At 44.2% G+C, this 25,678-nt stretch overlaps 1 protein-coding gene across 1 annotated transcript; it reads left to right on the forward strand.

Annotated features, from left to right (window-relative positions):
• The first annotated feature begins 4,062 nt into the window (after window positions 1–4,062).
• LOC114603511 (free fatty acid receptor 2-like) lies at window positions 4,063–23,450 on the forward strand. The gene is made up of 2 exons (XM_028742562.2): window positions 4,063–4,584; window positions 21,500–23,450. The coding sequence occupies exon 2, from the start codon at window positions 21,511–21,513 to the stop codon at window positions 22,531–22,533; it is 1,023 nt and encodes a 340-aa protein (XP_028598395.2). The 5' UTR covers window positions 4,063–4,584; window positions 21,500–21,510; the 3' UTR covers window positions 22,534–23,450.
• The last annotated feature ends 2,228 nt before the right edge of the window (window positions 23,451–25,678 follow it).

Consider the following 25,678-nt stretch of genomic DNA (forward strand, 5'->3'; position numbering starts at 1 on the left):
GGGAGAAAGGTTGTTTTCTGCTGCTCCAGAGAAGCGGACACGGAGCAATGGATCCAAACTACAAGAAAGAAGATTCCACCTAAACATTAGGAAGAACTTCCTGACAGTAAGAGCTGTTCGACAGTGGAATTTGCTGCCAAGGAGTGTGGTGGAGTCTCCTTCTTTGGAGGTCTTTAAGCAGAGGCTTGACAACCATATGTCAGGAGTGCTCTGATGGTGTTTCCTGCTTGGCAGGGGGTTGGACTCGATGGCCCTTGTGGTCTATTCCAACTCTATGATTCTATGATTCTATGAAAAAAAGCTTTCTGTAAAACAAGATTAAGAAATGAGATAAAAGCTAAACTAAAGATCAGAAATAAAAGTGAGTAATGCATTAGTCCCATATTGATTAGTTCCAATTTAGTTCCAGTTTTAGTGGTTTGGGCTTTTGGGACCTGCTTCATGGTTATGACAGCATAGCAGTTGCTGGCATCCATCTGTCTCAGGAGACAATGGAAGAGTGTGCCTTCAAGGGTAAAGTCAAACCACTGGAGAGTTACGGTGCCTGCTGTGGCTGTAGAGACTGATAGGGGAGAGACATGTTTTGTTGCAGGTGGGACAGATGAAGGCTTCCAGTTTTGCTGCTACAGGCACACCATGGCGTTTTCTCTCACTGTGCTCCTCCGAGAGGTCATTCCTCTCTGGTCTCTGCATATCAGTGCTGTATATTTATAGCCATTCCCATATACTGTAGTTGGAACCTGAGAATCTTTCCATTTTAGAGCTCAGACTACCCTGATGAACAAGATTTGGACAAATGCCAGTGGTTCTACAGATATTTCCTCCTCAGTCCAACTGAGAACAAGCCACACAGGGTAGGTGTCCTCTTCTGAAGTAGTTTCTTGGAAGCTGTCACCCGAGGACACATAAACATCAGGGACATCTCTGCTTATACTGTCGCTGTGTTGGCTGTGGTGGCTGACGCAGAAGCCAAGAATATCTCTTGGAGCAGGAGAGGCTGGCAGCTTAGCTGTTGTGGAGGTTCAGTGGTTGGAAGTGAGCAACACTGAGCCCAGCTGGGATGAAGCTTGAATGCAATGTGCCATTGTTGTGTGCCAATCCTCATGCATGTGAGCTAGAAGCAAGATCAGAGTCAAACTGTTGGAAGGTTGAAGTGCCTGCTGTGGCTCGAGAGGCCGATATGGGAGAGACATGTTTTGTTGCAGCTGGGGCAGATGAAGGCATCTGGTTGTGCTGCTGCAGATGCACCATGGGGTTTATTCTCTCTGTGCTCCTCCCAGTGGTCATTCCTCCTCTGGTCACTACTGTGGGTACACAAGTTGACTGTCTCCAGGCGTTGTGGTCATCTGCAAGGTTTCCCACTTGGTGGGGTTGAAGTTGTTGTTGCACTTGTGTGACCATGGGGTGACAGCCCCAGCTCCCAGGGACCATAAGGAAGGAATAAAGAAACTGAAGGTACATTCTTTCACCTTTGGTGGACGTGCCCAAGGATTAAGGCTTTCTGGGAGATGATATATAACGAAATGAAAAAGGTATTTAAATATACCTTCTTGAAGATACCAGAGGCCTTTCTCCTGGGCATTGTCGGCCAATTGGTGCCAAAGAAGGATAGAACTTTCTTTATGTATGCTACAGCAGCAGCAAGAATACTTATTGCAAAGTATTGGAAGACACAAGATCTACCCACCCTGGAAGAATGGCAGATGAAGGTGATGGACTACATGGAATTGGCAGAAATGACCGGCAGAATCCGAGACCAGGGAGAAGAGTCGGTGGAAGAAGATTGGAAGAAATTTAAAGACTACCTACAGAAATATTGTAAAATTAATGAATGTTAGAATGATGTTGGATGAAAAGTTATGTGGTTTTTAGCTATAATGCTATAAGGAGTATGAAAAAAGAAGAAGAAATGGACTATTAACAGACAAAAATTTAATGTTATATTATTCTAAGATTAAAGATTAGGATAAACAAAGAGGGGAAGGATTTGCTGAACTAACAAATTGAACTGGAATACAAAAAGGGAGGTGTGAGGAGGTCCGGGAAATAAGCAAATGAAAGAAAGTGTTGGAAAGAGGGAATTGTTTTGCATCTACTTTTATTTTGTATTTTTCTTTTTTCTTTTGTCATTTTGTAAAATTCTAATAAATATCTTTTTTTTAAAAAAAGGAAGGAATAAAGACTCTTATATGGAATTAAAATTAAGCCACAACTTTATTAAACTTCTGGATGTAGGAAGACCTTGCCTTAGGCGTTGGGTGTGTATCCCTCCCAGCCCCCCAGCTGGGGGAACTGGGGCACATCAGGGTAAATGGGATATGGGGGTGCTCTGTGAGACGTAAGTGTAGCAGGCAGCCCAGCCCGTATCCCCGAACGCAGGGTAGTTCATTGACTACCTTTCAGTGTATTGCCAGTGACACCCATTATATATAACCCCTTTAAGAGGGGGACCCTGAAATCGCCACCGCAGGGGGGTGAGTCACCACTTCATGCCCCCCATATAGGGAAGAAAAGACTAAAGGATTCCACCCAAGGCCATAGCCACCAAAGTTGTGATGGATTTCTACGGGGAAGACAAAACCTGCCAATGCAGGGAAATTTCTTCCCGGTCCTTCAACAGCAACCAGCCATAGACCGTAGCAGTGCCCACTAAACAGGAAGGAAAAGTTAACCTGCAAACAAGAAAACATTAAACTAAGGGAGGATAGGGAGGGTGAATCTCCTAAGCTGACTGCCTGGATACTGTCAGCTCCACCCCCTTATATATAAGGGGCCAGGCCCACCTCCCAGAAATTGACAACTGAGGCTGGGTGTGAACTTCCAAAAATTAACACTGAGAGGCAGGCCAGTCCCTGTTTGCCAGTAAGTTCCCTGGGAACAGTAGCACCCCGCACGATCCCACAAAGGGCACCCACAATGTAAAGTGTGAGTGCTCGTTTCAGACATCTTTGTAACACAGAGTTGGTCCGCCGGTGGGCGTGGTGCCTGAAACCACCTCCCCGTAGAGCACCCATCTTGACATCATGGCATCCATCTTGTCATTCAGGTTTGGGGCCTTATGACATGCTGGGAACCATTACTGTGCCTTGAATATTCAAGTTTGCTTGTGACTTCTTTGAAAACATAAATAAACCCACAAACCACAATACATCTAACAATGACAGATTTCTATAAGAGAAACTATTTTAGTCTTTTGCATTACCCGTTTCCTTGAGGGATTGGAAGTGTTTGGATTCATATATAGTTTAGAAAGTGCGGGTTTGATAGATTCAGCTCCAAAGGAGACCTGATCAGCATTGGTCACCCAGCCCTACCTTCCATACATGTTCTGCCATCCTCTACACTCCAGGGAGTCCCTTTCCCCCCAAATGTGCTTAGAATCCACCCATAGACCTTTGCACCAAACACTGGGAGGTCAAAAGGTGTTGTGATGTGGGGGGCTTTAAGGACAAGTCAATAAGAAAAGAGATGAAGTTAGTTAGTAGAAGGAGTTAATTGTATTAGAAAGAGGATTTTGGAGAACTGTTACAAAGGTGTTACAATGAAATTCAGTTAGGGGGGAATCGAGGAAGTCAGACTACAAGGAAAGTTAACTTGGATTTTGGAAGTAATGACTGTTTTTATTCTTTTTTTCTTTTTCTTTTCTTTTGTAGTATTGTAAGATGTTTTGTTTTGTGTTTTTTATATGTTATATTTGTTACAAATGTGGAAAATCGATAAAAAAATTGGGGGGGGGGGGAGGACAGCCTGTTGCTCAGGTCCTTGGCATCTTACACACATTTCCCACTCATGTGGCCAAACACTTGTTTCTTCTTATATATGTGGCATGAGTTCGTTTTCTAATCAGGGAAGAGAAAAACAGTATCCCACATTTCTGTGTCTCCACTGAGACCTGGTGTGGTGGAGTAGTCAGTTTTAGATTAGGACCTAAGAGACCAAGGTTCAAATCCCCACCCAACCATCAAGCTCTCACTGGTTGGACTTTGGCCAGTTGTTGCCTCTCAGCCTAACCTACCTCACAGGATTGTTGTGGGGATTAAATGGAGAGGATGAGAACCACGTACACCACCCTGAGCTCTTTGGAGAAGAAGGTGGGATATAAATGCAAGCAACAAGAAGAAGAACTTTGTATAGTTTTCACCTCAATGGGCGGGTTACAGTGCAGAGAAATAAGGCTGGACTCATTTGAATCTAGAGGCATCACTGATTCTAAAAAGTAGATTAGAAAGGCAGTGGGTGGCACCCTCTGTGTGCAGCTGAAATTGGATTCCTCCTCCGCCTCTTTTCTCCATCCATGAGTTTGCTTCCCGGTTTTGAAACCAAGAAGTAAATGCCCTTGTGTTACAAGAGGAGACAGGTCAGTTTCCTGCTGCTGCTGTGCCTGTTGGGCTCCTTCTGTCAAATGATCACGAGTGATTCTACTGCACCAGGCAGGCTGCTTTCCTCTCTCCTTCAGGGCGTGGGAGCCGAGCAAAGCCTTTTGACTCCTGCGAGGGCAGAAGGTGGCTGGATCCATCGTGGAAGAAACCCTCGTCCATCGGCGGAGCAGAGGCAGGCAGAGCAAAGTCTGAGCTTGTAGAGGAGGTGAGGAATAAAAACACAATTATTTATTGGCGATGGTTTCGATAGGGACTTTTGGAGAGTTCAGGGGGGTGCTTCAATATGAATCACAGTTATAAGCAGTGAAGAAGTCTTGTGGCGCATTAAAGACAAGCAGGTTTATTGTGGCAAAAGCTTTCATGGGCTACAGTCTCTCTCTCCCTTACCCGCGAGGCATGGAAATGTGATCCACGGCTGGCATTCTGCCAAAGTAGATGATATGTTAACTTATCTGAATTAAAGTTCTCCGGTGTTTGTTATTTAAATATCAGCCATAAAGTAAGTTGTGTGTAAGAAAAACAGAATGGGGAGACGTGGAGTCAGAATCAGGACCTTTGTGTGCAGGGAGGGTTGAATTAAAATTAAAATCCACCCTTCTCCCACAAGCATCATTAGGAAGCTGTCATTGAGATCAGATGCATGAAGTTGGTATATGTGTCTATGGTCTCTCTCTCTCTCTCTCTCTCTCTCTCTCTCTCTCTCTCTCCTATATATATATATCTGTCTGTCTATCTGTCTATCTATCATCTATCTATCTATCTATCTATCATCTATCTATCTATCTATCATCTATCTATCTATCTATCTATCTATCATCTATCATCTATCTATCTATCTATCATCTATCTATCTATCATCTATCTATCTATCATCTATCTATCTATCTATCTATCTATCTATCATCTATCTATCATCTATCTATCTATCTATCTATCTATCTATCTATCTATCTATCTATCATCTATCTATCATCTATCTATCTATCTATCATCTATCTATCTATCTATCTATCATCTATCTATCTATCTATCTATCTATCTATCTATCATCTCTATCTATCTATCTATCATCTATCTATCTATCTATCTATCTATCATCTATCATCTATCATCTATCTATCTATCATCTATCTATCTATCTATCTATCATCTATCTATCTATCATCTATCTATCTATCTATCTATCTATATCTATCTATCTATCTATCTATCATCTATCTATCATCTATCTATCTATCATCTATCTATCTATCTATCTATCTATCATCTATCTATCTATCTATCATCTATCTATCTATCTATCTATCTATCTATCTATCTAATCTATCATCTATCTATCTATCATCTATCTATCATCTATCTATCTATCTATCTATCTATCTATCTATCATCTATCTATCTATCTATCTATCTATCTATCTATCTATCTATCTATATCTATATCTATATCTATATCTATATCTATATCTATATCTATCTATATCTATCTATCATCTATCTATCTATCTATCATCTATCTATCTATCTATCTATCTATCTATCTATCTATCTATCTATCTATCTATCATCTATCTATCATCTATCATCTATCTATCATCTATCTATCTATCTATCTATCTATCTATCTATCTATCTATCATCTATCTATCTATCATCTATCTATCTATCATCTATCATCTATCTATCTATCATCTATCTATCTATCTATCTATCTATCTATCTATCTATCTATCTATCTATCATCTATCTATCTATCATCTATCTATCTATCTATCTATCTATCTATCTATCTATCTATCTATCTATCATCTATCTCTATATCTATATCTATCTATCTATCTATCTATCTATCTATCTATCTATCTAATCTATCATCATCTATCTATCTATCTATCTATGTATCTAATCTATCATCTATCTATCATCTATCTATCTATCTATCTATCTATCATCTATCATCATCATCTATCTATCATCTATCTATCTTCTCTTCATAGAAGCACAGAGCTCTAAATAAAAAAATGGATAGTGTGAAACAATGGTTAGAGTACTTGGCTAAGACTTGGGAGACTCAGGATGAAAACCCCATTCTGCCATAAAACCCCATTCTGCCACTGTGGACTAGCCTCCATTCCCTCTCCCAATCTTCCTCTGAGGATTGTTGTGTGTCTAGAATGTCCTTGGAAGAAGGATAGGGTTAAAACCTGCCCACTGACGGAAAGCCTCAGTGCATCTAACTAAATGGGTTCTAATCCATGAAGGGTTCTGCTGGAAGAAATCTGCCAGCCTTTTAAGATGTGCTAAGACTCTTTGCAGCAAGCTGAAATCGACACACCTCTGGAATAACTTTGTGCCTCACATCTTTCTATACAACAATCTTGTAAAGTAGGTCAATGCTCTTGTAGCCATGTTGCAGAAGGAAGTGCTGATCCTGGATCTATGAAAGGAGGGAACAGCTTCCCTAAGTCCACCGAGTAGGGACTCTCAGCTGAGTTTCTCATTTTTGCATTCCTAAGTTCAGCTCTCCACATTTCCACACCAGTTTGTGTTTTATTTCATTTTTTAAGTTCTCATGAAAATTCAGCATCATTTTAGTGTGAATTTTTCCTAATATGCACATCTTGGTATGTAATTTTGCCTACGACACACACTGTTGCAAAGCAATTTCATCTGATAAGATGCAGTTTTCTGTGCTATGTCCACTAATATGTACATGTTTTGTGCATATTCTTTGGCTAGAGACATGCACTACAAAATTCAAAGAATTTTGAAGGAGGCTGTTTTGGTTTGTGTAGGATTTCAAAAGGTGTGACGTTGCCTATAAATGTGAACTGCATCAAATTCTCGCCACATTCTTACCATCAAATAATTTCATGGCAGTGTCAAGATTCGAATGGTGTACTCCCCAGGTTGTTGCAACCCTTTACCCACTTTCTTAGGAATAAACCAAATTTAAACTCAACAAGACTTACTTCTGAGTAGGCATGTCTAGGATTATATTGTCAGTTACAATTGGTGCTGCACTAAAATCTGTCCCCCCCCCCAACCATGAAACACACTTCCCTTCTTCTGACTCACTTTAGAATTTCTCGACAGTGAAAATTTCAGACAGTGTTGAACTTTGAGCTTATTTTATCATTCCAAGGTAGCTACAGGCTGAGAGTGTTTTGTTCTTCCCAGTAAACATTTCTCAGGAACTCTGCAGCCACCCTGACTGCTGGGGCTGCCGGATTTGAAAAGCCCCAAGGGAAGAGTCAGCTCACGTGCCCCAGCCATCTCAAAACCAATCTGACAAAAATCTTGCACCCCATCCATGAGAATTGCCCAAATATTTTCTTTCCTGCTTGATAACTTTTAAATGCACAGAGAATGGTAAAGGGGAAAGAGAGAAAAATTCAGCACAATGCTAGATATAACACTCCCCACACCAAGGGCATGAAACAATGAAATTGTATTTATATTCCCTGGGACATAGACAGAGTGTGTGTGAAATCCATATTTTTTTTTATGGCAACTATCTTGAGTGAATAAAGATCTAAGGATTATTGGACTCAGAGGGTCAAACAGAGATCCGACCTCCCATTTTGCGGCTGTGTTTCCTAACTTTGAAACAGCCACAGAAAGGGCTGTGAGGGTTTCTTTTGAATGGGGCAGCAATATTAGAGAAAAATGTATTTAGTTCAAGCTTTCCACCCAGTGCCATTTTAATTTTTTTTTTTCAAATTGGTTTTTACAAGAACAAATTCAAAAGAAAAAAGAAAAAAAACTTTTAACATATCCATATACAAGTTTCTCTGAATCTCGTGACTCCCCCCCATCTCCTGCAGGGTCCTTAAAATATTTTTTTTTCTAAAACTACATATCATTACATTCTCCACAGTTTCCATCTCTCTGAATTTTCCATATTTTTCGTTTCTTTACAAGTTATTTTAAAGTCCAGCGAACATTTTTATTTGTTTACGATGGTCTCCTAAGTAACTTACAAATTTTCCCCATTCTTTTTAATAGTCATTACCTTCTTGATTTCTGAGTCTCCCAGTCAGTTTTGCCATTTCAGCATTGTCCACCAAGTGCCATTTGGGGGATCTAAACTGCTTCCTGACTCCTTCCCAAACCTGATACAAAAATACTGGCATCCCAACAACTGTGTGGGTTATGTTTCTTGTCTGTGGTGAGGTGAATAGAGGCTTGAATGATTACATCAGGAAAGTGCAAGGGGACTGGAGGAAGAAACACTTATCTCCCAGCTCCTCTGCCCTGATAAAAATCATAGCCCACTCCCCTTTGTAGGAAAGGGGGAGTTGGGAGATCTGATCACCAGTCTCCTGTGCGGTTTCTGTTTTGGCCCTCAAGACCAGACTTGGAGAGGCTTCGATGAAAAGATTCTGCAGAGTGAATGCCTGCTCTGCATCCAATGAATTGCTGAAGCAAGACACCATGAACATGGGCTGATCAGCTGGTTGCCAGGACTTGCAAAGGGCTGGGCCAGGTCCAGCCTATCCATGAAACAAGGGGAGGCTACCACCTCGGGTAGTAGATCCAGACTCCAAGGAATGCATCGCCTGCTGCTGCTGCCCTAGCAGTGACAGCTGTGCCATGCTCCTTGGAGGCCGAACCTGACCACCACCACCCATGCCACCTCTACAGAGGCCTCTTGGCGAATTAGAGGCACTGTTCATCTCCTCTAACCCTTGTTCCCAGTTTAGATCTCCACTCACTCATTCCTTCTTCCCTGGTGGCAGGCATGGAAAAGGGATGCCATTTTGTGGTTCACCTCAGGTGCCAAAATGTCTTGGGCCAGACCTGGGCTGTGCACAGGACTGATCAGCTGATCAGTGGTGCCTAATCAGCTTTGTGGGCCAAGTGGGGGGGGGGGTTGCTTGGTGGGTCCACAGCCTGGAGGTTCCCTGTCCCAGCCCTGGGTACTTTCTATCACCATCCTCCTCCCAGAAATGGTTTTCTGGTGCATGAAAAAGTGTCATAGAATTGTAGAGTTGGAATGGGTGATGAGGGTCTTCTAGTGGAACCCCCCTAATCTTTTGCCCAACATTGGGCTTGAACCCATGACCTTGAGATTTAGAGTCTCATGCTCTACCAACTGAGCTATCCAAAGCCAGACCTGTTACCAGCAGTGGAAAGACTAGAACAGTGATTAAAGTTTGAATTTATTATGTTCTACACCCAGTTGTTCAACGACATCTGGAGGGCTACCAGATCTCCCATGGCATCAGGGCAATATCTGCTTGGTAGGCCTTCCCCGCTCCCGAGGGACCACCCTTCTTGTCAGCATCCCCACTGCCTCTTTGCTTGCCCACACCCTCTGGACCCAATCCTTGCTGTTGCCCAGTAGCAGTAGATAAGAAAAGGAGAAGATCTGCTGCTCCTTTAACTTGCCCTTGCCCCTGTTAACCTGGCAGGGGAGGGCAGGTGAACAAACAGCCACAGCAGGGAGAATAATAATGAGAAAGAATAAGGCTCTGGAGGTCAGCAGTGGGTGGGTCCTGTTGCAGTGTCACTCTGCATGGAGGGTGACCAGATGATAAGAGAACAAGACTCCCATCCTTTTCATAGTCACGTAGAAGAAGGAATTTTAGCAAATGCCTTTTGTCAGGCAACTCTCCTCCCTAATTTTCTATTTGCTGGGATATTGAACGTGCTATACCCTGTATCATACAGGGCGGACACATTTTGGCTGCCGTTGGTGGAGAGCCACTTGTGGCAGCCACAACATTTCCTAAGAGCTTGGCCTCACTCATGTCCTCGACAACAGGCTTTGCAGGAGCTCAGTGACAGAAAGAGAGGGCTTTATTGCTGTAGGACATCACTAGAGTCCAGACCTTGAAGCATGGGGTTAATCTCTCACTTCAGAACGACTCTTGGGAGCTATGCAAGTAATATTTACTTGCGTATTTCTAAAAATATTTCTACGCCGCTATTCAAGAAATAAAAAATAAGTATCAGAGCAGTTTACACCCGTGATGCATAAAACTGCACCATAAAAACCATATAAACATTTAATAACCAGAGATCACTTAAATATTGTGGGTTCTTAGTATTCTTAGTTGCCTGCATAAGCCTGGAGGAGCAGGCTGAAAGAGAAGGTGAAGATGGTTTCAGTGGAGCTGGGATCATAGAATTGTAGAGTTGGAAGGGACCAAAGGGTCATCTAGCCCAACCCCCTGCAATACAGGAATCTCGGCTGAAGCATCCATGACAGGTGGCCATCCAACCTCTGCTTAAAACCCTCCAATGAACAAGAGACTACCACCTTCAGAGGAAGTCCATTCCACTGTCGCTTGGCTCTTGCTGTTAGAAAGTTCTTCCTGGTGTTTAGTTGGAATCTCCTTTCTTGTAACTTGAATCCATTTGTTTGGTTCCTAGCCTCCGGAACAGGAGAAAACTAGCTTGCTCCATCTTCCATGTGATAGCCCTTTAGATATTTGAAGATGGCTATCATATCTCCTCTCAATCTCTTCTTCTCCAGGCTAAACATGCCCATCTCCTTCAACTGCTCCTCATAAGGATGGGCTTTCAGACCCTTGATCATCTTGGTTGCCCTCCTTTGCACACGTTCCAGCTTGTCAACATCCTTCTTAAATTGTGGTGCTCAGATAGAAGGGTCCAGGTGGTCCTTGAAGGTCCCTGGAGCAAAGTTGTTTGAGCCTGGCTTGGAAGCAGATGGGCAGTCAGTGCAGATGCCTTAATGATGGTGCCACATGTTCTCGGCCAGATGCCCCCAATGGCAGTATGTACCAGCTGGAGCTTCCAAACCAGCCCTGCATTTTGATGCTCCCAAGTGTCTCCTGAGCTCGGAGTAAAGTGAAACTCACCTTTCCCTTCTTTGAGTTCGGTGTAAGTGTTAGAGAACTTGGGGAAATGAAGAAGGACCAGGTCTGCTGGTCTCTCTTATCCAGCATAAGCAAGGGGCTTCTCATCTCCTTTGTGTGATGAATAGAGTTGAAGGAAGGGAGTCTCCCATTCCATGATGGACATCCAATGGTAGGCTGTCCCCAGAGAGTTATGGTTGCTTCTGGGGGACCAGAGGAACTATTAATCACTGCATAGGCCAGGGATTGGAAACCTTTTCTGGCCAAAGGGCTACTTTCCCTTCTGGGCAGCTTTCCAAGGGCCACATGCCAGTAGGGACAGTGCCAAAGCCTAATGTGGGTAGAGCAACAAATGCCCAATTTACCTTTGTGCAGTAGGTTTGCTTCTATACATTCACCCATCCCTCTATCCTCCACCTAGAAAAGGACACATTCCAGCTAGGCAAAAACACTCAAGAAGGGTGCCAAGCAGGGCAGGTGAAGGTCATGGCTGAGCACCCTGGCATTATCAGAGGTCATTGTCAGGTTTCTGTCCCTCAAGGTGGCTGGTTTGATTGCCTGGTTCAAGGGCTAATTTATACAGGCATATTCAGCACTTTCTGACTTCCGTGGCAACTAGATTCGAAAAGGAACACCCCCTTTCTCGTCATTCCCTTTCGCAAACACTGGATACCAAATACTTTCTGAGTGGGTGTATACTCATCAAAATACCTAATATTTAACAAGCATTTGCTATCCAATTATTTATCTGTAGCAGTCAGGGTTTGAGGCACGTAGCGATCCCCTTGTGACAGTTACACAATAGCTCACAGTAAATATTGGGCTCACTTCACTTTTTCATTCACAGTGCAGGCTTATTCAGAAGTAAGGCCCCCTCCGTTTAATGGGGCTCCTCCCCCCCTACCAAAGTGAGGGTGCATAGCAAGAGTCACCAACCTTTTTGGGTCCATGGGCCCATTTGCAAACTGGAGAAATTGCCATGCCCCCATCACAAGCTCCAAGTGATAAAGGCCATATCTGCACCATACTTTTAAAGCATCATCATACCACTGTCATAGCTTCCCTCAAAGAATCCTAGGAAGTCTCGTTTGCAAAAGGGTGCTGAGAGCAGTGGTGGAGCTTCAGCATGGGGGGGGGGGGCAGCTGCAATGGAACCCCACCAGGATCCCACTGCCGGGGGGCAGTGTGCTCCTCCTGCCCCCTCTTCCTCCGCCAGTGGCTGAGAGTTGTTAGGAGACCCCTATTCCACTCCTGGAGCTACAATTCCCAGAGTTCCTTGGGAAGAGGGGTAGATTGTTCAAGCCCTCTAGGAATTGTAGCTAGGGGAGAGGTCTCTTAGCAACTCACCCTGCCTTTAAAAATGACAGCTCCCGGGGTTCTTTAGGAGAACCAAGGACTGTTTAAAGTGGCATGATACTGCTTTGAATGTGTAGTGCAGCTGGGAGCCTAGGGCATCAAGGGACACAGCCAAATTCTCCATCTCCCTCCCATTTTGCAGCTGTCACGGTCAGTTCTACTCTCTCCCCATGCATATCACAGTCAACAAAGAGGTCCTTTCCCGGTGGCATTTACCCCAGAATTCTGCGAGGCTTATTTTGCATGTTGAAAACCACCATTCAACAGGTGTGTGTCGTTTTCTGCATGGAGTGGCATATCTGAAGCGAGAGAAGGCAGAAGAAGAGCTGCCACATATCCAAACTTGTCATCCAGTTCGGACCTATCATTTGCATGCTCCCTGGACAAATATCTAAATGTACAAACCAAGTACATGGCATTATCTCATGTGCCATTTGTATCATTTTTGCCATGCTTCTTTTAATTTTTTGGGGGGCTTTTCCTTATCCTGCTCTTCTGCCTTTAAAAGCAGCCCAACACACATTAAATTCAACAAGTGAAGCATTTTTGGATGCAGAGCTAAGATAAAAGGGAAAAGCTTCACTTGCTGAACTTCTCTCTCTCTCTCTCTCTCTCTCTCTCTCTCTCTCTCTCTCTCTCTCTCTCACACACACACACACACACACACACACCCTCCATCCTCCATCCTGGTGAACAAGGGGCTTTATCAGAATTCAAGAACGTGTTCTGGTTGTGCAAAATAATTCAAAAAGGGTATAGACCAGGGCTTGTGAGAGGTCTGGCCTAAGGATATAGAGACCTCAAGGGTCTCCAGATATAGGGACCTCAAGGATCATATACATCCCTCCCCCTTGCTCTACTTAAAAGCTTAGTGAGTGGTAGGACTGTGCTGAGGCTCAAATCCCAAGCCAAACAGGGCATATTGGAAGGGATTTTGGTGTCAGTCAAGTTGGGCTGGGGCAGCCGCAGATTGCTGCAGGTTAAACTGGATGGCCCTGAGTGGTCCAGGGCACTCCAGGGAGCACAAGGTGGAGAAACCTGCAAAAATGCCAAGGCTTCCCTGACCGCTGGATGCATCTTCTTGGGAGAAGACAGGCGCCTGCTACCAGTGGCCTCTTTTTCCTGCTTTTTGCTCCATCCCTGAAGCAGCACCCTTCACTCTCCACACATCAGATGCTGAGCAGCAGCTTCCCTGGATGAAAGCCACTTGCAAAACCGCACCCTACAAAACCAACCCCCCCCCAACATGCTCTCTGTTGGGGTGGAGGTGGGGTGATGCAGCCTCTAACCCTGCTCCCAGCTATACGTTTAATAAGGGATTTAGAAAACCTCTTATTCCACATTAAAGGGTAAAGGGACCCCCGACCATTAGGTCCAGTCGTGACCGACTCTGGGGTTGCGCGTTCATCTCGCTCTATAGGCCGAGGGAGCCGGCGTTTGTCCGCAGACAGCTTCCGGGTCATATGGCCAGCATAACTAAGCCGCTTCTGGCGAACCAGAGCAGCGCACAGAAACGCCGTTTACCTTCCCGCCGGAGCGGTACCTACTTATCTACTTGCACTTGGACATGCTTTCGAACTGCTAGGGTGGCAGGAGCAGGGACCGAGCAATGGGAGCTCACCCCGTTGCAGGGATTTGAACCGCCGCCCTTCTGATTGGCAAATCCACATTCGCCCCACCTCAAACTAATTTGGGACTGGATTTGAAGGAGGTGGTCTCTGGGTTGGCCCAAATGGGTGGGAGACTGAGGTGAGGGAGGGAATGCGCAGTCCTACAACATGATATGGAAAAACCCTGCTGGAGACTCCACCAAAAGATAAAGGGGACGACGACCCAGAAAGGCAGTTTCTTTTTCTTTTTTTGAAATAATTTTTATTTATAAAATTATAACAATTCAACCATCCACATCCACATTTAAAGATTCCTCCGAATCTTTGGACTTCCCACCTTCCTCTCTGTGGGTCCTATTGTTAACCTTTTCTACTGTATATTTTTCAATAGTTCATATTTTATATCTCCGTTATCTCCCTAATACTTCTACATTACAAGTGTTATTGCAATCCTACTAATGTTTTCATCTGTTTGCAGTGGTCTCCAAGATAAATTATAAACATTTTCCCTTTGTCAAAGCTTTGGTCTTCTTGGCTCCTGAGTCTTCCAGTCAGTTTTGCCATTTCGGCATAATCCAAGTTTAATTTTCCTTTCTTCTCTGGTAGTGACTTTATCTTCTTTCCATCTCTGGGCTAATAGTATCGGTACAGCTGTCGTCGCATACATAAAAAAGTCTTTTCTGCTCCCTTGGAATATCAGCACCTACAATTCCTAATAAAAAAGTCTCTTTTTAAAAAATAAAATAAAAACTATTTTAAACATTTTTTCCAACTCATTATATATCATTTCCCAGAATGTTTTGTTACCTTACAATACTACCATGTATGATAAAAGGTGCCTTCTTTTTCTTTACATTTCCAGCAGATATTTGTACCTGTCTTACACATTTTTGCTAACTTACTAGGAGTCAGATGCCATTGGTACATCATTTCCATATACAGTGGTACCTCGGGTTAAGTACTTAATTCGTTCCGGAGGTCCGTACTTAACCTGAAACTGTTCTTAACCTGAAGCACCACTTTAGCTAATGGGGCCTCCCGCTGCTGCCGCGCCACTGGAGCACGATTTCTGTTCTCATTCTGAAGCAAAGTTCTTAACCTGAAGCACTATTTCTCGATTTGCGGAGTCTGTAACCTGAAGCATATGTAACCTGAAGCGTATGTAACCCAAGGTACCACTGTACAGTTTTCTTTCAGCGTACAGCACGCTGAAAATTTTAAATCAGTTTTCCACAACCTTCTGGAAAGTTGGTTTCTGTGACAATTTGTGTGTGTGTGGGGGGAGGGTTTAACCATAGCAGTTGGTGGCTCTTTCTTCATCATCTGCATCTTGAGCAGCAGGTGAAAATGAAACAGGCTGACTGGGAAGCGAGAGGCTCTGCCAAGGTTCTCAAAACAAGCGAGAGGGACGTGTATTCATGAACAATTTTACAAGCCGGGACTCTAGCTGGGTATTGTACAAAAGCGTTCTATTCCCAGTGTGTTTACATTCAGGCTCCTAGCTTTTCACTTTCCCCCAAGGGATTGTATTGACTTCCCGTCCCATGATTTATCCCTCAGAGACACTAATGGATAAATAATTCCCCTCACTTGGGAGGCGATCCCTCCTCCTTCACCATACACTGTTTAGACTGGAGACAAGCAACAGCAGCAGCAGAGAAGTGTGCTGGGAGAAGCTCGAGGGGGAGATGGGAAGCAATGTAGACACAGAAGGGCCAAAGGTCTAAGTTTCTGGGGTCCCTTGCAGGGCCGGCCAGGCCTTTTGGTGTATATCTGCCAATTTAAAAGCTTGCACCGGCTGCCCATATAATTTAAAAGCTTGCACGGTGCCAGGCCAGATTACAAGGCTCTTAACATAGGCTTACCAGATGTCCCCGGTTCCCGGGGACAGTCCCTGGATTTGCAAATCTGTCCCTGGACAAATTCCGTCCCCGGAATGTCCCCATGTTTGCAAATCTGTCCTCAGGAAACGTGGCAGTGGCAGCCTCAGCAGCCTGGAACCAGCCTGGTAGGGCAGTTGGCTCTGGCTGGCTTCAGGAGCTGCTCGCTGCTCGCTGCTACCGCCACTGCCGAAGGGGAACCGGGGACGTCCAGAGGTACAGATCTCCTGCCCCCTTCCCCCTTTGTTTTGACCGATTGGGGGAGGCTCGGGAGTCACGGGCGGGCGGGTGTTGCCCAGGAGGGGCGCAGGGCACGCAATTTTTCTGCCAGGCAAGGTGCAAAGCCCTTCTTTTGCACCCTGTCAAACATAAATGTGCAGAGTTTTTTTTTAAAAAAACTGGGCAACAGTCGCCTGCCCGTGACTCCCGAGCAGTCAAAACAAAGGGGGAAGGGGGCAGGAGACCGGGGGGAGGCTTGGATGTCACAGGAGGGTGGCATGCTGTTGCCCAGTTTTTTAAAAAACTCTGCGCATTTATGTTTCACAGGGTGCAAAAGAAGGGCTTTGCACCTTTATACAATATGCATGTGTGCTTGGGCCCAGGGTCTTTTGCCTCACCATCCCCACTACTGACTCCCTGTTGCTACTCAGCTTTTTTTTAAAAAAAAAGGGGGGGGGGTCCCTGGATTCATTGAAAAAAAATCTAGTAACCATATCTTAACAGTGTTTGTCCTGGCATTTATTCCACTTTCCTTCTTCAGCTCAGGGTTTGATCCCCACCGTCAGCTTTTACTTGCCACTCCCATGCCAGGCAAGTAATGTAGTTCAGGACTTTTGCAGTGGCTCAGGTGAAGGCTCAAAACAGGCTCATTAAAAGAAAATTAATGTCACCTCTCAGGTTTTGTCATAACCGGACGCCTTTATGATGGATGCATTCCTGGGCGGAATTTAGTTTAGTGGCGACCGCAATCTGCTATACCTGTTTGCAAAGCTCTTTGACAATCCAATCTTTGCTCATATGGGGACGATGCTTTTTTCTGGGGGTATGCAGGGGTATGCATACCCCTAAACATTTTGTGAATCTAACGGGAGAAGAAACTAGTTTTTTAAATAAAAAAAACCAGTTTCTTCTCTAGCACGGTGAATCGTCAGTTCCATTGCTACCCCCAATGGCGGCCTCATTTCCTGTCGCGGTGTTTCCCGAGTCTCAGATGGAAGCGGGCGTTTAATGTGTGAAGTAGCAGTTGGAATCTAGCACGGTGATTGGTCAGTTTCGTTGTTACCACCCCCGATGGCGGCTTAACTTCCCTACCCGGCAATTTTCTCGAGTCAAAATGAGAGTACCCCTAAACATTTTTTTAAAAGAAAAAAAACACTGGTTGCCACTAAAAATCAGGAATAAGATCTCTTACCTGCTTGATGCTTATAAAAAGGTACTGTAAAGTTGGAAAAGGTTGAGAAAAGCAGGGGGGGAGGGAGGTGTCGTGCACTGGTTGGACACTGAGGAATGGTGGGAGGAACTGGTTGTGTGGCAGGGGTGGGGCTGGAGAGTTTTTTTTTAGGCCAGATCCTAAGTCATTTAAACTTGGCCATTTGTTCTGGCAAATCTGTGCTGAACATGACTTTCAAGGATTGTTTTCTCTGTTTAACGTTCAAGCAGAGCAGCAGGAGACTCACTCCTGAATGCAGTTTGCATCTGGTGTAACTTTGCACTGGCTTTGCTTTACAACCATCTATAGTGGTACCTCAGGTTAAGTACTTAATTCGTTCTGAAGGTCCGTACTTAACCTGAAACTGTTCTTAACCTGAAGCACCACTTTAGTTAATGAGGCCTCCTGCTGCCGCCGCGTGATTTCTGTTCTCATCCTGAAGCAAAGTTCTTAACCTGAAGCACTATTTCTGGGTTAGCGGAGTCTGTAACCTGAAGCGTATGTAACCTGAAGCGTATGTAACCTGAGGTACCACTGTACTTGTGCATAGGAACCACTCCCTTGTTCTACCAAGAAGTTTGTCTTTTGATCTGTCTTTTAGTCCTGGAGCTCCCTGTTATTCAAACTGCATTCTGAGCCCCTTTCCTCGCTCTCTTCCCACTCCCCCTTCAGCCTCGCTCTATCTGAGCAGGAAGTGGAGCTAAATAAATACAGTCAAATAAATATACAGGTCAGCTAAATAAACCCTATAACGTAGGGACTTCTGCTGATGGGCAGAAGCTGAGGCAGTCAATCTGTCTCTGGACTGAGCTGGAGGCTCACACAACTGAGTGCTTCTCCTCACGAAAATAAGAATAAATCCTGAATTTAGAAAGGTAGCTTGCTGGAGATAAGTAATCTTGATCTAGCAGGCTCGTCTTATGTTCTTATGGCTACACACATGCCAAAGTAATGGTCTGCAAGGAAAGATGGGTTGGGGGGGGGATTTGATTCATTTTGCATTTATACATGAACCTGTTTGATTTCAGAAGCGATATGCAAACTGAGACTCAGACATCCTTCAAATTCCATATCTTCTCTGAATCTTTAAATGCACAAGAATTTCTTTAAAAATGCATATTCTTGGGAGGAAAAGCTTGAAAACATGCACATTGGTGAAAATATCACACAGAAGTGTATAATCAGGGGAAAGCCATTTTCCAAAAGTATGGATATTAGGCAAAATTGCATACAAATATATGTATGTCAGGGGATATTTAAACTAAAATCCTGCTGAATTTTAATGAGGACTTTAAAATAAATTAAAAATTACTGTGGAAATGTGGAGACTTGAATGTAAGCCTGGAAAAAAAGATATGGACATATATGCCTATCCCTTCCCGTGATTCCCATTTGGCTGGAGCTGAACTTTAGGAACTAGAGAGTTTGTTTGGTACCTCTGAGTCTGAAAATAAATTAAAAACCTGGACTCTTGCAGACTTATTTCCCTTCCCAATTTTAAAATCAGACTACTACAGACAATCTGCATAGTGCTCCCTCTGAAAAAAAAAATGCTTTTAAAAACAACAGCACCCAAATGAAATCAAACAATAATGAATAAATACCTTGAAAAAAACATAATTACCATTGTTTTCCATGTATAACACGCCCCCATGTATAAGACGTTCCCCAATTTTGAGGGACTAAAAATTAAGAAAATGGGGGGAGGTTTCCCAGAGTTGTTGAGCTTTTTGGGGGGAGAATTGCCCATCTGAACAACACTTCCTATCTCACACAACGCAAAAGCAACCAAACGTCTGACCAGGCGTCTGCTGCAACAGCCAATAAAAAAAAAAAAAGGCCTGGACACAGCCAACAATCACCCACAATACTGCAAGACTGCCTATAACAATCTCCAGCTCCCGGCAGCAATCAACCCCCCCCCCCCGCGCGCTACCCGTCTATAAGACAAGTCAAATTTTTCAACATTAAGTTAACGTGAAAAATCCTTGACTTATACACAGAAAAGTTCAGTACAGTGGTACCTCGGGTTAAGTACTTAATTCGTTCCAGAGGTCTGTACTTAACCTGAAACTGTTCTTAACCTGAAGCACCACTTTAGCTGATGGGGCCCCCTGCTGCTGCCGCGCCGCCAGAGCACGATTTCTTTTTCTCATCCTGAAGCAAAGTTCTTAACCTGAAGCACTGTTTCTGGGTTAGCAGAGTCTGTAGCCTGAAGCGTATGTAACCTGAGGTACCACTGTACTCTCATTTGGCTACATGTAGTTTAGAAGAATAGCCACAACCCTGGTACCCAATTGATGGATTTGCTTGTGCCTCTGTACAACTCTTGCTTGGTCAACTTCTTTTCCTGTGGATTTATTGTTTTGCATATGGATGTTGCGATATGCAGACCACAGATGTCTGGTCCCATTATTCTGCTGTTTTCTTATTAGAGTTATGCAAACATTTCCCGTCTGGATGAATAATGGAATTCTTTGCTAACCTGTGAGCAGTTCACTTTTTCAGTTCATTCCTGATGCAAATAAACTCTGAATAATGTATAATATTAGATATCAGGGAGGCCTGCTATCTTTTCCCCTGGAGGCAGAAGCAGCTGGAGGCCATCGGTGGAGGAGATGAGCTGCCCACCTCGCCCTGGTCCACAGCGGCCTTCATTCGCTGCTCCCAGTTAAGCTGGTGTTTCCCCATATCTTGCCAGCAGAGAGAAGCCTGCACCATCCCTGTGTGAGTGACTAACTGAGGGAGTTGGGGCTATATTGGTTCCTGGGCTGACTCAAGCCGAGGCAAACTGCCGGTGGTGAACCCAAAGGATGAGAAGAAAAGTGCACACAAAGTTGGGGGATCTGCTTGGGGAGAGTGCAAGAGTCGCTTCCTTAAACATTTGAGACTATTATTATTTTTATTCTTATTTTATTAGTTAATGAATTTATATCTTGCCCTATACCTGGATGTCTCAGGGAAGTTCAAGGATTAAAATCTGGTATTGGTATTGGTATTGGTTGTGCTTGCTTGCTTTGTTTCTCCTCTCTTTTCCTACGGTGATGGTTTTTGCTTAATTATAAATTTGCAGTCAGGTTGTTTAATATTGTTGAATTTCCAAGAGGAAGGTGAAAGATGGTTTCCAAGAGGGAGTTGCAGTGGTTTATTTCTCCTCCTTTCTAAATCAGTTTGCAATTTTTAATTAAAAAAGTTCTCATTAAAATTCAGGCTATTTTTACTACTGTATGTATTTATATGCACATTCTCCAGTAATCTATGCATATTGTACTCATTTCTTGGTTGAGGAAATGCACTGCAAAATTCAGAGATGTGCAAATTTTGGAGGATAGCTTCCTTTTGGTTCACCATTCCGTGAGATTTCAATCAAATTTATCCTCCTGACGTGGCCCTCTAGATGTTGTATTTGTTATTTTATTCATATCCCACCTTTCCTTCCAAGGACCTCCGTTGGTGTGCATGGTTCTCCCCATTTTTATTCAATCCCCACAACAACTCTGTCAGGTGCGTTACCCTGAGAGGCAGCAACTAGCCAAAGTCCACCCAGTGAGAGCTTCATGGCTGAGTGGGGATTTGAACGTTGGTCTCCTAGCACTACACCACACTGGCCGGACTATACAGTGGTACCTCAGGTTAAGAACTTAATTTGTTCCAGAAGTCCATTCTTAACATGAAACAGTTCTTAACCTGAGGTACCACTTTAGCTAATGGGGCCTCCCACCACCACCACGCCGCTGGTGCCCGATTTCTGTTCTCATCCTGAGGTAAAGTTCTTAACTCGAGGTACTATTTCAAGTTTAGCAGAGTCTGTAACCCGAAGCGTCTGTAACCCGAGGTACCAGTGTAGTTCTCACTAGCCTCAGCCAGTAGGGCTAAAGGTCAAAGGTGATGGGAATTGTGTAGTTCAAAGTAACATGGGGTGGGGGTTTCTCCAGCCCTGGTTGAGAGTGGGATAAATTGGGGTTTTGTGGGGCAGTATCCTTGCATAGGTAAAGCAAATCCTTTATTTATTTTGCAGGTACTGAAAGGATGTCGTTATACAATGCCATGGTCCTTGCTGTCTACATCTTTGCCTTCCTGGCTGGCCTCCCTGCCAACCTCCTGGCCTTCTACACATTCCAAGCCAAGGTGCGACAGAAGGCAACCCCAATAGAAATCCTCTTGTTCAACTTGACTGTGTCTGATGTCATCCTGCTCCTCTTTCTGCCCTTCAAGATGGTGGAGGCTGCCTCGGACATGACGTGGCCTCTGCCCATGTTCCTTTGCCCTCTCACCAACTTCTGTTACTACAGCAGCATCTACATCAGCACCCTGTTCCTCATGGCCATTAGTGTGGAGCGCTACCTGGGCGTTGCCTATCCTATCAGGTACAAGTTGAACCGGAGGCCAATGTATGCAGTGTTTGCCAGCATCTTGTTCTGGTTCCTCGCCTGCTCCCACTGCAGCATTGTCTACATCGTGGAACTCGCGGTGCCAGACCATAATAACGAAACCATCTCCAACTCTGCCAACGCCTCCAAATGTTACGAGAGTTTCTCCCCCAACCAGCTCCACATCCTCCTCCCTGTCCGCCTGGAGCTCTGCATCACCCTCTTCTTCCTCCCTTTCCTCATCACCCTTTTTTGCTATGTCAACTTAGTCCGAATCCTAACCTCCTTGCCTAACATCCATGCCCGCAGGAAGCAACGGGCTGTGGGGCTCGCTGTGGCTACTTTGCTCAACTTTGCGGTCTGCTTTGCTCCCTACAACATCTCCCACATTGTGGGCTTCATCCAGAATGAGAGTCCTTCCTGGAGAGTTTATGCTTTGCTCCTTAGCACCCTCAATGCTTCCATGGACCCAGCAATCTTCTACTTCTCCTCCACTGCCATCCAACAAACCTTTGCCAAATGTTTTTCCGGCCTGGGACGCAAGTTCCATGCCATCATGCCATGGTGTTACCAGTTTTGCGGGTTCTGCTGTGAAATCGAGATAGACCACAGTGGGGTTGATAAATCGTCTATTTCTAACCTGGGGGAGCTGCCTTCTGAAAGGATTGTGAGGGGCTGGTAGCCTGCTTTGACCATACTTTGAGACTTGGAATGAAAGAGGATGTCCATATGGAGAAATGAAGGACCTTCTTTTCCGTGCCTCTCAGCAGACTTTTGCAAACTCCACCGAGTTTCAGCCTCTAATACATATGGAAGGTCAGCATGGAGTTTCTCCACAGATGACTGAAAGGCTTATTTAAAGCTATGGTTGGCCTATGTAATGTGCTTCAGAGGACTAAATGAAGCATTTTGGCTTGCCTAGGGGGTAAAGATGCGTGGTCAACACCACAGAAGGAACCTTCTGTCAGTTCATGAATCACTCCACCTCCCAGTTGCCAGAGAAGGAGCTGAGAGAAAAGCTACCTCTTCAGAACTCCCCCTTTTGACAGGGGAACCTTAGTTCTGGTGGCCAATGGTGGCCCACACTGCCTCTGCCTAGCCCTTGGGACTACGCAGGCCACACCCATCACTGGTCTTGCTCGGCTCCCTCCTATAGCAATTTTATGTGGCTGGAATGTGTGATAATACCTTGTTTCCCTAGCTGGAGGATGGAGAAGGACTGATTTGTTTTAAACCATTTTGAATGTTGTATTTTAAATGGTTGTGACCCATCCTGGGAAAAAGATACATAATAAATCTTAATTTTGAATGATAATGTGTGACCTACACACTCATCTTTGCCACACCTGCCACTGGCACATAGCCTCCAGAGGGCTGCCCAACAGGAAAGGTGGCCCTCAGACTGAGAAAAGTGCCCATCTCTCACCTATGTGAGCTGGTCTATTTGCTACAAAAGCAACAGTGCCCCCCATTTCGCAGTTGACATCTTGTGCTTTGGCCTTCATCTGCTACTGCTGGTTGTGGTACTGAAGCTAAGGCCTTGCACAGGCCTTCTCAAGATCTGAACTCTGGACTATAAGTGAGGTGTGTGTGTTGTGCTGTGTTTTATGTTATGTTATGTTATGTTATGTTATGTTATGTTATGTTATGTTATGTTATGTTATGTTATGGGACACGGGTGGCGCTGTGGGTAAAAGCCTCAGCGCCTAGGGCTTGCCGATCGAAAAGTCGGCGGTTCGAATCCCCACGGCGGGGTGCGCTCCCGTTGCTCGGTCCCAGCGCCTGCCAACCTAGCAGTTCGAAAGCACTCCCAGGTGCAAGTAGATAAATAGGGACCGCTTACTGGCGGGAAGGTAAACGGCGTTTCCGTGTGCGGCTCTGGCTCGCCAGATGCAGCTTGTCACGCTGGCCACGTGACCCGGAAGTGTCTCCGTACAGTGCTGCCCCCCGGCCTCTTGAGTGAGATGGGCGCACAACCCCAGAGTCTGTCAAGGGTTATGTTATGTTGTTATGTTATGTTATGTTATGTTATGTTATGTTATGTTATGTTATGTTATGTTATGTTATGTTATGTTATGTTATGTTATGTTATGTTATGTTTTATGTTATGTTGTGTTGTGTTGTGTTGTGTTGTGTTGTTATGTTATGTTATGTTGTGTTGTGTTGTGTTGTGTTGTGTTGTGTTGTTATGTTATGTTATGTTATGTTGTGTTGTGTTGTGTTGTTATGTTATGTTATGTTGTGTTGTGTTGTGTTGTGTTGTGTTGTTATGTTGTTATGTTGTTATGTTATGTTATGTTATGTTATGTTATGTTTTATGTTATGTTGTGTTGTGTTGTGTTGTGTTGTTGTTATGTTATGTTATGTTATGTTATGTTATGTTATGTTATGTTGTGTTGTGTTGTGTTGTGTTGTTATGTTGTTATGTTGTTATGTTATGTTATGTTATGTTATGTTATGTTATGTTATGTTATGTTATGTTGTTATGTTATGTTATGTGTGCGCGTGTGCCTTCCCCTTTTCAGGGTAACTGCTCACATTTTGTTTTCCAAGAATGCTCTGAATGAATGAATGAACCTGGCACATCTCTATAGCAGTGCTTGTGAACTGTCCCTGTGCTTCAAAAGCAATTTGGCCTCTGGCATCAAGGGCTGCTGTTCAAGAAAAACACACCCAGAGTCCCTTTAGCCTCATGGAACTAATCACAAAACCCTTTGTATCCTGATCACTAACTTCTGGCTCCAGTCCCTTCCTCATTTTGCTGGCATCTGCAGATGCAGTTGCTTATTCCATTTAGGGGGCGATCCTATGACAAGATCCACTAGAATGAGAAGCTTGGGATGTGGTGGAGCCAATTCCCAGCTCGGCTGAGCTCAGCTGGCTTTAAGTCCCGAATCCCAGCTCAGCTGAAGATACACCAGCACCCCTTGCTCATCTTGACTGAGACCAAGCTTAGCTGGCTAAGCTGAGCCTGGTGTAAGGCCCCTCAAAAGGGGGGTTTCAGGGGTGTGGCAGGGGCCATACCAGAGGGAAGGGATTTAGTCTGGATCCTAAGCTTGGCCTTGATTATTTTCAAAGCTTGTTTTCTGATGGCCTTCTCAGACAATGCGCCCGCCCTGTGAAACATCCTCCCATCAGATGTCAAGGAAATAAACAACTACCTGACTTTTAGAAGACATCTGAAGGCAGCCCTGTGTAGGGAAGTTTTTAACGTTTGATGTTTTATTGTATTTTTAATATTCTGTTGGGAGCCTCCCAGAGTGACTGGGGAAAGCCAGCCAGATGGGTGGGGTATAAATAATAAATTATTATTATTATTATTATTATTATTATTATTATTATTATTATTATTATTATTATTATGGCAGAGCAGCAGCAGGAGCCTCACTCCTGAATGCAGTTTGGATCTGGTAACTTTGCACTGGCTTTGTGTTACACCTTCTACTTGTGCCTAGGAATGCTCCCTTATTCTACCAAGAAGTGTGCCTTTTGGTTTGTCTTTTTCTCCTGGAGCTCCCTGTTTTTCAAACTGCATTTTGAGTTGATTTGCTGCATCCTTTCCTGCTGCCTTTTCAGACTTGCTGTATCTGAGCGGGAAGTGGAGCTAAATAAATACAGTTAAATAAATATACAGGTCAGCTAAATAAACCCTATAACGTAGGGACTTCTGCTGATGGGCAGAAGCTGAGGCAGTCAATCTGTCTCTGGACTGAGCTGGAGGCTCACACAACTGGGTGCTTCTCCGCACGAAAATAAGAATAAATCCTGAATTTAGAAAGGTAGCTTGTGGGAGATAAGTAATCCTGATCCAGCAGGCTCTTCTTATG

The sequence above is a fragment of the Podarcis muralis genome, chromosome 7 (assembly GCF_964188315.1).
Source record: "Podarcis muralis chromosome 7, rPodMur119.hap1.1, whole genome shotgun sequence".
Taxonomy (NCBI): domain Eukaryota; kingdom Metazoa; phylum Chordata; class Lepidosauria; order Squamata; family Lacertidae; genus Podarcis; species Podarcis muralis.

Coding starts and splice junctions, on each gene's coding strand:
- LOC114603511 (XM_028742562.2), top strand. CDS start 21,511: ATGTCGTTATACAATGCCATGGTCCTTGCTGTCTACATCTTTGCCTTC.